General features: G+C 44.4%; 1 protein-coding gene across 18 annotated transcripts in view; it reads right to left on the bottom strand.

Moving 5' to 3' along the window:
• The window catches only part of NEDD4L (NEDD4 like E3 ubiquitin protein ligase), a 363,043-nt gene that overhangs the window by 227,697 nt on the left and 120,530 nt on the right, over positions 1 to 14,816 (bottom strand). For 17 of the 18 annotated variants that reach the window (XM_002757276.7, XM_008979888.5, XM_078348240.1 and 14 more), the window contains one exon: positions 13,834 to 13,907. In XM_002757276.7, the coding sequence (XP_002757322.1) occupies positions 13,834 to 13,907 (74 nt within the window). Of the gene's footprint in view, positions 1 to 9,964; positions 10,207 to 13,833; positions 13,908 to 14,816 lie in introns of those variants that run through there. The other variant, XM_054244258.2, reaches the window with a different exon arrangement.

The raw sequence follows: 14,816 nt of genomic DNA, 5'->3' as shown, positions 1-14,816 counted from the left end.
ACCCTGGAAGAAAGATATTTGCAAATTTCTCTTTTGTTTTCCAGATTTGCTAAATAACATTTGAAATCACTTAAACAAATAATTAAAATTGCTGTTCTCAATGAACTCCCAGTGTCAGAGAAAGGGTGTTTTGAGATAATATACAAGCAATACTATCATTTTCCTACTAGGAAAAAGAAAACACTGTGATAAGTTGTGAGACTTATCACAAAGTTGCAAGACTAGCCTATTTTGATTTTTCTACCAGCCACTCCCAAACATGAAATGCAGTATTTCTTCCAAATGTTTCTCTACTTTCCTACCATGAATGCCTACTTTTAAGCAACTAAAAATAGTAGCTTAAAACAATGATCAATCAGTTCTTCAGTAGGAGACACACAATAATGTGTCTATAACAATGAAGGATAAAAATGCAAAGAACACTTGAAGTGTATTTACTACCTATTCCTGTGCCAGAAGGAAAGTTAGCACACATTCATTAAGAATCCAGGCATAGGGCCAGGCGTGGTGGATCACCTGTAATCCCAACACTTTGGGAGGCCAAGGCGGGCGGATCATGAGGTCAGGATATGGAGACCATCCTGGTAACAGGATGAAACCCCGTCTCTACCAAAAATACAAATAATTAGCCGGGTGTGGTGGCACATGCCTGTAGTCCCAGGTACTTGGGAGGCTGAGGCAGGAGAATCACTTGAACCCAGGAGGCAGAGGTTGCAGTGAGCCAAGATGGTACCATTGCACTCCAGCCTCACTGACAGAGCAAGACTCCATCTCAAAAAAAAAAAAAAAAGGGGATCCAGGCAGGCATATTTTATATCCCCTGTGTTGATATTATACAGTGGGAATGCCAGTCCATTTAATAATTCACTGAGGAGTTACACATTGTAGATTCCTTATTAAACATTACTTACACTAAGGTCAGAAGTCTAACGAATATTCAGTAGGGACAGTGGGCAATATTTTAATTGCAATACACTAATTTAAGTTATGTCTGCATCTGCTTGCATGCATTTAGTTCATCAGTATTTTTCATGTATTTATAACACAAAGCAGTGAGAACCTTTTCTCTAAGGCAAAAACATTTTACAATTGCATTCATTTTTAGACCTTAAAATTTACAGTGAATATCCAAAATCTTCATAAGCTGTATTTTAAGCATGTTGCCCTTGATCGGGAAAGAAAATAAATAAAAAGCTACTGCACTATCTAGGAACCCCATTTCTGATACTAGCACAATCAGTCTGACATTGACCGACCAGCAGCTTTATGAAAGAGTTTAATCTGGAAATCATGACAAAATAACACTGACACTCCCAGTTCTAAATTTATGTCATAGAAAATCAATGGCTTATAACATCAGAGGCTGGCAAACTATGGCTCATGAACCATCAGCTCATGGACATGCCCGTTTGTTTAGACATTGCCCAAGGCTGCATTTGTGCTATGTCTGAGACCGTAAGTCCTATAAAGCCTCAACTATTTACTACCTAGCCCTTTAAAGGTAAAATAAATAAATAAATAAGCTTGCTAGCCCCTCATGTAGATAACTACCGATAGCACAACTTTTATTTACCATTTAAGAATCTGCCAGTTCACTTAATTTATAAACAATCTTTAAAATCTTATCTTCCAGGCTTCTCCCCCAATAGAATTATTCAGTTATTTTATAAAGTCGATGACAATGTTTCTTAGAAAATGAAGTAATACAACATAGGTGATACATATCTGAGAAAGACAACATTCTGGGGTTCTAAAGATGCTTCCAAAATGAATTCAAGATTGTGCCTTTTTCTTTTTTTTTTGACAGAGTCTCGCACTGTCGCCCAGGCTGGAGTGCAATGGCACGATCTCGGCTCATTGCAACCTCCGCCTGCCAGGCTGACGCGATTCTCCTGCCTCAGCCTCCCAAATAGCTGAGATTACAGGTGGGTACCACCACACCTGGCTAATTTTTTGTATTTTTAGTAGAGATGGGGTTTTGCTATGGTGGCCTGATTGGTCTGGAGCTCCAGACCTCATGATCCGCCTACCTCGGCCTTCCAAACTGTGGGGATTACAGGCGTGAGCCACCACACCCAGCCCCAGATGGTGCATAACTTTAGGTAGAAGGGACATTGTTACCTTCAATAACATAGATGCCTAGCAGGCCCCAACATCACCAGTCTCACAGCCTCCCCAAGGCTGCAACCACTGAGGATGGGGTAGAGAGCCAGCCCTCAGTGTCTACCATGGGGAGAACCATTAACAGGCAGAGAAACGAGTCCCTTCCTCCTGGGGTGGGGACACCGGCAATCATGCTCCACATCCTAATGCACACCTCTCCCTACATACCACCTTCTGGCTGTGTTCCCGAACACTTGGTTGGTAGTTCAATTTTTGTAAAATAAATATTTTCCTCATTGTCTTACACATTCAGAACTGCTTTCATTCCTGACTCATCTCAAGCTGGCAACCTTCCCTTCCTCATACTTTAGCTTCTTACACTCTTTCTACCCTTCCCCTCCCCACCACCGCACCAAGAAAAGGAAAACAGAGGAAGACAGTGAGACAAACAAAATGCTTTAAGACAAAGACTCCAGAGTCAGGGCAGGAGAGTGGGGGCATGGGCGAAGACAGCGGAGGATAAAGGAGAGGAAGGAATGAAGAGGGGCCGGTAACTGGGGAAGAGGCCCAAGAAGGGGCCAGGGGCTCAGGACGCAATGTCAAGCAGGGGATCCAAACTGTGCCAGCCCCAGAATCGGCCTCATATTTCTGCCCCTTTTGGTGCCTTTGTAGTTATGTCAAAACGTGGCCCCAGCACTCCTCAGTGGCTTTTTAGTTTTTCAGTTTTCTCAGGCTCCACTCTTACCAGATTAACAAAATTTGTCAAACACCTACTATGTGTCAGACACCCTCCACTTCCTAAAAATACATTAGCTTCTCTGCCCTACAGACTCAGTGACCCTGGCATCATTCTACACTGAAGAAAATGAGGGCAAGAAGTCTGAGAGTTTTCTCCTTCCACTCTGGTAGAGCAAGGGTGTCTTTGGTAACAGCAAATATCCATGCATCAGGAGTCAAGGCAGAGTGAACACGGTTCTGCAGCAGGGACTCTTACTAATCTCACAGCATCGGGGAATTACAGAAAAGTGGCCTGTCTGGCTGGACACAATGGTGTGCACCTGTAATTCCAGCACTTTGAGAGGCCAACACCAATTCACCTGAGGTCAGAAGTTTGAGATCAACCTGGGCAACAGACAAGACCACATCTCTATAAAAATGTTTAAAAATTAGCTGGGCATGGTGATGTGCCTGTACTCCCAGCTACTGGGGAGGCTGAGGCAGGGGGACTGCTTGAACTCAGAAGTTTGAGGTTACAGTGAGCTATGATTGCACCACTGCACTCTAACCTAAGCGACAGAGCAAGACTCTTGTCTCTTTAAAAAGGGTCTGGGAGAGAGAGATGGTGGGGGAGGGATGAAGGAAGGAAGGAAGAGGGGGAGAGAGAGAAAGAGAGTGAAGGAGGGAGGAGAGAGGGACAGGAAGATGAAGGGACGCAGAGGGAAGCGGAAGCAGGGAGAGAGCGAGGGAGGGAGGGCGAGCACGTGAGTGAGCACGCTGTCTAGTTTGCCCTGTTATTTACCAAAAGTGGGGTGGGAGAGAGAAAAAAGCTTATATGGAAATGTTTTTAAACTGATCGTATATTCCCTGCCTGCTCATTCAGTGTATACTGAACATGGTGATTGCAGATTATTAGAAAGATCCATTATTGTGGCCCTGGCTATATAGCACAGCAAGCCTAACACAGAACGGAGCCTCACCTGCCCTGTGTGTTTACCCATCTGCCACTTCCAATGCTTCCTGCTGGGAAGCCTGGATGGCCGAGTGATATGGAGGCTGGGACTGAAAGATTTTTAAAGGATGTTGCATGCATTCATATACTTAAAGACTAGGAGGTAAACACAAAAATGTAAACAGTTGTGTGGTTGTTAGGGAATAAAGATATTTTTATTTACATTTGGGGGAGAGAATTACTATCCTTAAATGTCATTTCGGGTTTGTGGGGTGGGGAGGAATACAACTAGAACAAACAGCCAAAGAGCCAGGTCCTCTGGGGCTCTCACAGGAGTAATTGCACAAGCTATTTGGTGCAGGGATTTTAAGACAAACACTTTTTGGCCCAAGAGCCATTAGTGTTGACATGATTCTCAGCAATGCCCTAGATGGCGAAGGCTGCCGGGCAAGGCCTCTGGAGAGAAATGGAGCTCTGCAAAGAGCCTGCAGATCACAAACACAGACTTTGCACAGGGTAAGGTGCTGCTCCTCAATGGGGAAGAAAGAGGAGAAGTCAGCTCCAAATGCTCACAAAGAAACAGTGCAGAGGACAAGCCCAAAGGCCAGCCTGTACCTCGAGGGGCCTCACAGCCACGGGTCAGCAACGGAAACCAGCCACATGAACACAACAGGAGGTATACAGTCCCTGGTGACCAAAAGGGCTCAGTCCCACCTAATGGGTATGCCCAGCAACATCTCTAGCCATGCAGTCCCACACAGATGCAGGCCTGGTATGACTAGATTGCCAAGGCCTCCCATAAACCTGGAAATCTGGATTACCGTATCATAATATGGAATCCCCCAAATGTTGGCTCAGAATTTGTATTTTTTTGTTTTAGTGCTCCAAAGGCCAAACAAACACATCTGTGGATTCAGTCTGGTCCACAGGGACCAACTGTCTGCAAACTCTGGTCTGACCTTTGATCCAGAAGGGCTTACAGTTGAGCAAGAAGACTTTAACATATGTTCAACTTCTTTCAGAAATGTCTCCACTAGTAAGAGAAGGAGATTTACTTTGTACAATGTTTTCAAAGAAGGGCAAAGAAAGACAAAAACAATATTTCCAATCCTTGGGAAGAAAAAGTAAATCAATATTTAAAATTTGCATGTATATAGTGCCAAAGCATCCCCTCCCTCATTACTTGCTGGTCACCTGGGGAGGGAAAATGTAATTTTTGACAGTGGCGGGATCAGACTGCCCCCCACATTAACCAGGGATGAATTTTAATCACTGATTACTGCAGAACCACTCATTATGTCCCTCCAGTCTCGTGTAGCCTCACCCATGCCTGCCTCAAATTTGATCAAGCCTTTAGTCCAACTTCTAATATACAGTACTGTACAAGAAACACAGGGAAAAGACATATTCATTCATTGATGATGCCACCAGGACACCATGGAATATGGTAAGTGAAACCAACCTACCTACAAGTCATCGAAGGAAAGGGACTAGGGACTACTGATAGTGACAGGAAGCAGCCAAATATCTTGGCAGATAGGGGCAGGTCCCTGGTGAAACCCCACCTTCAAGCCCAAAACAGCCTGAAGGCTGAAAGACTGGAGGCTGGTCCTGGATGAAACCCATGACTCAGAGTGAGAACGTCTGATCCCTGTTTGCCCAACTGATCCTTTCTGAGTAATACCTTTTAACAAATCAAATGTGGCTTCTCCCTCCCTTATTCTGAGCCCATAAAAAGCCCTGGGCCCAGCCACATGGGAAGGAGAGAAGCACCCAACTGCAGCCCCTCTCCACTGAGAGCTATTCCATTGCACAATAAAGTTTCACTCTGTCCTCCTCAGCCTTCAATGGCCAGCATATCTTCATTCTTCTTGGGTGTCATGCAAGAACTCGGGAACCACCACACACAGGTACAAACTATCACACAGGTGAGCTGGGGCAGCCCAGCATGGAGAGTGAGGCCTGGGTGGAGTGTTGCCGGCTGGGGGTCTCCAGCTTGCAAAGTGACCAAGAAGAAAAATCCTTTATCACTATTCTAGGTTAAGAGAATCTTAATAGACCTACCAATTAAATGCAATACAGAATTCTCAATTCAATTCTGGTTTAAACAGTCCAGCTGTAAAAGGCATTTTAGGGTCAGCTGGGGAAATTCAGATAATGGATCAGGTAATAGAGTCCATTAGGCAATTAGTCTTAATTTCGTGAGAACAGTAGTACAGTTACATAGAAATAAGTTCTTGTTTTTTAGAGGCATAGGCTTCAGTATTTAGGGACTAAATGTCATATATCTGTAATTCACTTTTGAATACTTCAGGGAAAAAAGAGATGGAACAAACATAGCAAAATGCTAACAACTTGAATCTAAGTAAAGGGGATTGAGAAGAGCTGTGTCAAAGAGCTATCCTTATACCAGGTTAGGTCCCCATCACTCTCAATCACCAGGCGGCAGAAGGACCTTCAGCCATGTCCCTCCGATACTCTTAAACCCTTGTGTTTTAAATTTCAAGTCACCAGCTCCCAAAAGAAAAACTGATAGCAACCCAAGCAGGTTTGATGCCAGTGGCTCATCACACGCAATAAAGGAGCAACTGGGAAATGAATGTCTTGCAACCCGCTTTACGAAAGCAGGAAATTCTGTACTTGGTTTGTCTCAACCACCGTTGCTAAGTTTTAAGAAGCGGCTTTATAGTCTCAAATGCATCCTAGGTAAGACACTGATCATAATTAAGGAGAAAAAGGGAGGGAGGTAAGATTTTAAAACTTGCATCAAAATGACCCTATTTAATGACTGCTAAGCCTATGAAAAAAGGTTAAATGTCTTTAGCTTACTGAAAAAGAATGGTTTGAAATTTGAAAAGCCATCCTAAGTTTAAAACTTTAAGATCTTACTTAGCAAAATAAACCTATTCTAAATCTAATAATAGTTGATGATACTCCAATTAAAAAGCTTAGTCAGCTACTATCAAATACAATGGCCAGCTCTTTAAATCTGCTAACACAAAAGGGTACCCAAAAAAAAAAAAAAAAAAAATCAAATCTCAGTGTTTTGGAGGAACCCTAAGTCATCCTGTCCAATGACCCACCTAGTCCAATGACCCATCCAATTCTCTTTTTTTTTTTTTTTTTTTGAGACGGAGCCTTGCTCTGTCACTAGGCTGGAGTGCAGTGGTGTGATCTCTTGACTCACTGCAACCTTCACCTCCTGGGTTCAAGCAATTCTCCTGCCTCAGCCTCCCGACTAGCTGGGACTACAGGCATGCACCACCATGCATGCCCAGCTAATTTTTGTATTTTTATCAGAGATGGGATTTCACCATGTTGGCCAGGATGATCTCGATCTCTTGACCTTGTGATCCACCCACCTTAGCCTCCCAAAGTTCTGGGATTACAAGCATGAGCCACTGTGCCCGGCCAGCAATTCTCAAACTTTTATCCTCCAAGAATAATGTTGATTGATCAATGAGCATAGCATCAGAAGTCACATAAATCTGAACTAAATGGGTCCCACCACTCCCTATAGCCTGGTTTGATCTCGGGCTGATGATAACTTCTCAGTTTTCTTACTTGTCAAATGGAAATCCCCACTTCACAAAATTTAGGCAGAATCTGATGACATGTTACATACACGTTGTCAGCCAACCTGTCAGCACTCAAGTAACAGTCTCTAATTTCTATGAAGCAGTTAGGCCCTGGCTCAATACCTAGCTCTACAACTTACTAAATCTTTCTTGCCTCAGTTTCTTTATCTGAAAAAGGGAAAGAACACTAGTGCCTGCTGCATAGGACTTTGCTGGGAGGACCCAAAGTGCTCCTATGTAAATAGCTCAAACCACACGTGGCACACAGCAAGTGCTCAACAAAAATGAGCTGCTGAAACTCACTACCCTCCCTCCCTACACCTACATTAAGAAAGCACAACTCACCTACCGTAACTGCACACTTCACCACGGCCAAACACCAGGACTTGTCCCTGCCTCGCCACAGAGTGTCTAAGAGACATCCAGAAGAGTCAGTGGGCTGCTGACCCTGCAGTTCCTGCTGCTGTTTTGGCCTCCGTTTCTTGCCTCGGTTCCTGACCCTGTCAGCGGCTGCCTGGCACCTACCTTGCCACCTGTACCTCTCCTCTATGCAAGGATGGCCAAGGCACTCTGTGGTGCCTGTGTCCCCCCCAGCCCATCACTCGTGTCCTTGGCTATGTCCTGACCCCTAAGGTGAGGGTTAAGTGCAGAGCCATGACCTTCTGTGCCCAATCCCAGCTTGGCCTCATGTACCCCCAAGTAGAAGTTTCTGGGACCTTTCACAACAAGAGAGTGTGCTCCCTCTGTAGGGCATAAAGTAGCAATTCTGCACAAACATCAGCATCAAATGGAGACCGTTCCCTGCTTGTCATCCCACTGACTCCCCAGATTCTTTTCTCTGAGCCCAGCCTTGACCTTGCTTCCCTTAACCTCCTCTCTCTAGGCTCACCCTTCATCCAACCCCTAAGCAGGCCTCCTGTGCTGGTCCACAAAGAGCCTTTGTGAGAATGAGAAATAAGCACCTCTCCTGGATGCTTGGGAGAGATGCTTGAAGAGCCAATAAGACCACATGACAATGAGAAAAAAGTACCCCTTCCTTCAGGCTGGCCATCAGGTGCCACAGCATACCGTATTGCATTCCATTTAATGAATTCAAGGCAGTTTATCAGGCAATTATCATGTGCCAATATTTCTGGACCTGCAAACAGCAATAAGGCAGGGCTGGAGCCTCTGAGCCTCCCAAGTCCGCTAAGACAATGGGGCTGTAGGAGGAGGGAACCGGTAGACCCACTACGGCCCCACTACAGCGCCTGGCCCCACTACAGCGCCCGGAGCAGCAGTGTTCTGTCCTCTTGGGCTGGAGTGATAAGGGGGGTGGGGCCTCAGCAGGAATGCTGCCACCCGATCTGGGCCCTGACAGATGAGTGGGCAGCTGCCAGAAAGAATGTGAGCAGATGCCAGGCAGAGGGGAAAACACAGGCAAAGGTAAAAGGTGGTGACTTCATGGCACATTTAGCAAATGTGACTTTCCAGTGAAGGGGTGGGAAAGGGAGGGAAGAAGGGAGGCAGGAGGAATGAACTCACTTCATGCAATCTTTTGGTAAATACTTCCTGAGGACCTGTTAGGTGCTATGTGCTATGTGCTATAATAGGTCCCAGAAAATAAAAATAAGTAAATAAAACAGAATCACAGTCATCAGTGGAGAAAAATCTAATTTAAGGAGAAAAAAACAATTCTAAGCATAAAACAACAAGTCAACCTCACTGATAAAACTGCCCACAGTGCTTCTCAGGTGTCACGGCCATGCCAGAGACAGGAAGAGTCTGCTGGGGGCCAGAGTGGCAGCCTGTGTGAAGGAGGACAGGAGGACCCAGCTGGTGAACATAAGATGGGCCACAGGAGGAGTCCCCAGATCAGGGTGAGGTTAGAGCAGGGTACATCCTTGGGAAAGGGGACAGCAGAAACGGCATGAAGCACACAAGGGTGCGTTGTGGCCACCCCACGTGGGCTTGTTTTGAGCAGGGTTTTACTTCCCTTTTGATTTCTTAGTAGCACTCTACATGAGGCCTGCTTTCTTTTTTTGTTAGAGCAGGGTACATCCTTGGGAAAGGGGACAGCAGAAACGGCATGAAGCACACAAGGGTGCGTTGTGGCCACCCCACGTGGGCTTGTTTTGAGCAGGGTTTTACTTCCCTTTTGATTTCTTAGTAGCACTCTACATGAGGCCTGCTTTCTTTTTTTGTGTGGGAGGCGGATAGTCTCACTCTGTTTCACAGACTGGAGTGCAGTGGCATGATCTTGGCTCACTGCAACCTCTGCCTCTCAGGTTCAAGAGATTCTCCTGTCTCAGCCTCCTGAGTAGCTGGGATTACAGACATGTGCAACCAAACTGGGCTAATTTTTGTAGTTTTTAGTAGAGACAGGGTTTCATCATGTTGGCCAGGCTGGTCTAAAACTCCTGACCCCTGGTGATCTGCCCACCTCAGCCTCACAAACTGCTGGAATTACAGGGGTCAGCCACTGCGCACCACCAAGGCCTGCTTTTTAAAAAGGGCGCTTTTTCCTTTGCTCAGCATTTTTTTTTAAAGCTGTTTTAGAAAAAAGAAAAAAATCACATTCCATTTTTTTCCCCATGGATGTCTATGGATCATAAAGGATAGTGTCTGCACTCACTAGGGTGACTGTAGTCTCAATTTACATCTTATGTCCTGATGTCCCATTTGATGTCGCATTCATTCCAGACAAAAGCATCCCAGTTTAGGTGACGGATTATATGACTGCCCTTTTGTGTCCTCAAGGTATGGTCCAAAGGGAAGCATCTTTTTCTGCCATTACTTTTTCCCACGTGGGCCAACTGCTCAGACGTTCAAGCAGAGCCGCAGCTCAGTTATCCAGTCTGCGTTGAACACAGGTTCCTTTAATAAAATGAGAATTGGTTGGAAGGAGCTGAAAATGATCTTGGGTCGTCCTAAGCACTGGACTGGGGCAGAGAGAGCAGAAAAGGACAAGAGCATTTCAGATACTGGCCTCTCATGAGCAAAGTGGCCACCTCAAGCTGGAAGGGAGGCCCTGCACTTGGGGCCCCAGAAACCCCTGGCCTCTGAGCCAGAGCTGTAGACAGCTTCCATCACCACCTCGGAGGGGCAAGGAGAGATGACAGGCTCCACCCCTCCCATCATCACCCACCCCTGACCTTCCCATATCCCCAAACATCGCATTGTGCCCCCCAACCACCACCCTCTCCCAACCTCAGGGCAAGTGACCCAGGGACCCTCCCTTGGAAACAAAGGAGTTGGAGTCCCAGAGATGCAAATCCCTGATTTTAAACATCAGCTGCTGGGCACAGTGGCTCACGCCTATAATCCCAGTACTTTGGGAGGCTGAAGCAGGTGGATCACAAGGTCAAGAGAATGAGACCATCCTGGCCAACATGGTAAAACCTCGTCACTACTAAAAATAAAAAAAAAAAAAATAGCTGGGCGTAGTGGCAGCATGTGCCTGTGGTCCCAGCTACTCGGGAGGCTGAGGCAGGATAATCACTTGAACCTGGGAGGCAGAGGTTGCAGTGAGCCGAGATTGCGCCACTGTACTCCAGCCTGGCAATAGAGCAAGACTGCATTAAAAAAAAAAAAAAAAAAATCAGTGTCTACAGGATTTCTACCACTTTCAAGGTTCTGAAATGCCTCTCATGAAAATGCCCTTCCTCTTCCACCCAGTATCCTGTCTACAGCAAGGGCTCCGATGCCTACCCAGTCTTTTTGCTGCCGAGGGAGAATCAGGCATCTGATCAAGCATAGAGGTGGGGGGAATACTCAGGGAAGAGACTTGAGGAAAAAGCATGCTAGTGGAACAGGGCTCTGAAGGAGATGGTGGATGCCAGAGAAGACACTAGCAAACCTCCCACCCTATGACTGCTACCTTAAAACATGACAGAGCTGCCACCAGTGGAAATTGCTTTGGGGCTCTTCCCCACATACCAGTTAAAAAGAAACTGTCATCCTTGTTTTACGCAAGTATATGAGGGCATGGGTGGTTTTAAGGGATTTGCCCAAGACAGCAAAGAGGGAGAATGCAGGTCATCTGGCAGAATTTTCAGATGACATGAACCCACACTGTCACCTTACACTCCATCTCAGACCCACTGGCAAATGCGTCCCTGAAGAACTACAGCACTTCAGAGGAAGGAGGAAAGGAGCGATGTGTGCACATCTACTTATCAATTAAGAAAATGAAGACCAGAACCGGGGTTCAGAGTTTCTGATGCATTTTCTGGCACTTGGTCCATTTGGCCACAATACTATTTATCTTTCTAATTAATTTCACTAATATTCCTTTCCACTGTGTCCCTTAGAAATGATCCTGCCTGTTATCATCTAAACAGTGAAAACTCAAGGTTCAAATTTGCTCTTCTAAGATTTGGAGACTAATTCCACTACCAATTCGACCTTAAGTTTACTTAACTGGCTTAGAAATACAACATGAATCAATTTTTTTAAATTTAAATGAAGGGGTTTGGATAAAACAAAATAAAAACCCAATCAAACTTAAAAAGAAATTCCCAAAAGTTTCTAAATTTAACTTCCTTCTTCAGCACTATAGATTTCATTGGAAAGAGTGAAAATAGGTATTTTTAACATAAGAGCACAATCGACTACCGGTCGGCATGCAAATGTTTACATTTTTAAAAGATAATTTTTGTGTGTTTTTTGTCCCTTGGTGCTCTATATGTTAAGTAGTAGGAGAAAAAGATACTAAAAAGATGTCTGTCTCCAGTAAATTTCTAATCTAGTAATAGAGGCAAGCGAAAGAAATACCAGGAAACCACCAGGTAATGCATCTGCAAATGTTAAAATGATACCACGCCCACTATGGCCACTAAGAGAGATTAGGAGAGGAAAAACAGGCGGGCTATGATGTGGGATTATCAAATTTTCTTTCTTAAAATTTTTTTGAAAGGCTTCATGGAAAGGTAGGGCATAAGGTGGGCTTTGGTAGATAGCAAATTTGTGAGTTTTAGAAAACAGTGTTTCACCTGGGTAAGAAGAGCCCAGACTCATGGAAGCAGGTGAAAGTGCGGCTCTGAAAGGGAAGAGAAGGGGAGCACGGATCCTTCTGCCCATGCCTGAGACCTGGCTTACCCTTTCATGAGTGCAGGCACAGGGTGAACCACTCAGTGTGACTTCACTGTCAAGTGAGAGAGCACATTCAGGTGGGATTTGCTTTCCTCTGACATTACCAGCAGCATAGGCTGATGTCAGTGTCTCTGTGCTTAAGGTTCCTTGTGACACAACTCAGAGACCTAAGCCTCTATTAGTTACTTGGGGCACTTCTAAGTACCTTTATAGTTTTATAAAATTTCACTAACATGGGAAATTTTTTTTCTAATTTCTCTTGGTGTCATTCTAGTAACTTAGCAATTGCTTTAATAGACAAAACTCAATCATGCATGATCTAGCACAGGTGAGAAAATTAGAGGCATGCTTACGAATGGCAGCAAAAAGCTTATGTGGGGGTGTGTGGGATGGAATAGCTAGCTAACTAGAAAGGGCCCTCTTTACAGAGGGTCTGCAGTGTCAGGCAGGGGCACTGAAGCCTGGGGGTCGCCAAGGGCCACGGCACAGGGGACTGACAGGGAGAATCCAGAGGCTGGAACTCTCCTTACCGGTCACCTGCCCTCATTGGCAAACCCCACAGTGTTCTCAGGCCACCGTGCCACAAAGGAAAACATACTGGGTAGATGCAGGAGGCATGTTTCCATCACTCCTCAAGTGCCAGTGGCCCACATGACCTGCACAGTTAGTGTAACCTTTCTGAATGTAACCATAAAATGGAAAAGTTGGACTAGAGGATCACTGAAGTCCATTCTAGGTCTAAAGTTCAAAAGATCTTTGGTCTCCAAAATCAGGTTAAATTCTAGTGCCAGGTGGCTCCATCCTTACCCTGCTCCCAGTCCAATAACTTCATGCAACACATCGCTGAGAGCCAATAGGAATGAAAGGGCTGATTTAAAGTTACAGGATATCAACTGCAATACTGAAAAAAGCGGAAACACACAGAAAGATCTGGATGCCTCCCTCCTGGAACTTCTAGAATGCCACAAAATCACCACATTTGCTTCAAGTCACCAAATCTCTTAATTCAGATTATACATGTTAAGAATATCCAGTTCTCCTATAAACAAAATGACACTTTTATGTTTCCATAAGTTAGAAATTTTTCTAAGTATTAAAATAAGCACAGCCATAGTCCCAAACTGTATTTTTCTACTGAGAAGACAACACTAGAAGCTAATCTCATGAAATCAGTCCATGTAAGAACAAGCCTATTAACTACTGTTGTGATGCTAAGTCCAGAACGCCTGTACAAAATGTGGTCCTAGAACCAGCTAGACCAGCATCACTCACTAAATCAGAATCCCTGCAAGTGGGGCCAAGCCAACTTTGTCTTAATAAGTCCTCCAGGTGATTGTGACATGCACCTGAATTTGAAAACTGCTTGTGGTTTTTCAGAAGCCCACAGAAATAAAAACAAAGCCAACATACCTGGCTCCAAAGATGTCCTTTTTGGCGAGATCAATTCCAGAAACAACTTTTACTCTGAGAATACGGGACTCTCCCTGTGAGAAGAGGAACAAAAAAGAGGTTAAAAAACTGATCTGCAATGAATCTCTCTCCCATCCAATATTAAAGTCATTGATTTCTACTCAGTCCAGTACTGGGATACAGAATAAATCAATTCAAGCATAAGCAATTCTTCCTTACACTGAAGTTCAAAAAGCAATATTCCAGCTCTAAAATTTTCTAACTCTAGAAACTTACAGCATCCAAGTAAATTAAGCACAAGTTTAATTCAAAGTAGGTCACTAAGATCAATTACTCCTGACATTTAATGTCAGTATTTCCCAGCTGTACCAAGAATACAATCACACACATAAAACTATCTAAAGGTCCAAGTGTCACAAGCTTGCACAAATAAATAATTCCTCCCTTAAGTTGACATTTTTATGTGACCTGCAATAAAAATGAATTTAATATGATAAAACATTTCAAAATTATAGTGCTTTTAAAATATTGGCATCAACAAGCAAAAATAATTCCTTAGTTCCAGTAAAAAGAAATAAAACCATCCTAAATGGAAACCACCCCCAAAGTGTCTCAGAAATCAATCACCTGTTCATCTGTTCATTTATTCATCATTTCTTCATTCATTCCAAAATTTCCTAAGAAGCTCCTATGCCCAAGGCCTTGAAATACAGACATGAATATGCTCCAGGCTCCACTAAAGGGGACAAGCAGCCCAGCAGTATAGGACTCTACCACAGCTTAGAGTAGTACTTAAGGGCTACAACATTCAGGACAGGTGAGACGGCTTAGGAGAAGGCGACAGACAGAAGTCCAGGATAACTCAAGTTTCTAGTTTGGATCACGAACTGTCCACATAAACTGAAATACAGGACTGTGTCCAAGGTGTCTATGAAGCAATCAGATGGAAAAAAATAGATCACTAAATGGGGAGAAACGTCTGG

Source organism: Callithrix jacchus, chromosome 13, assembly GCF_049354715.1.
Source record: "Callithrix jacchus isolate 240 chromosome 13, calJac240_pri, whole genome shotgun sequence".
NCBI lineage: Eukaryota > Metazoa > Chordata > Mammalia > Primates > Cebidae > Callithrix > Callithrix jacchus.
Note: the sequence above shows the minus strand (reverse complement) of the source record. Positions and strands in the feature narration are given on the sequence as shown.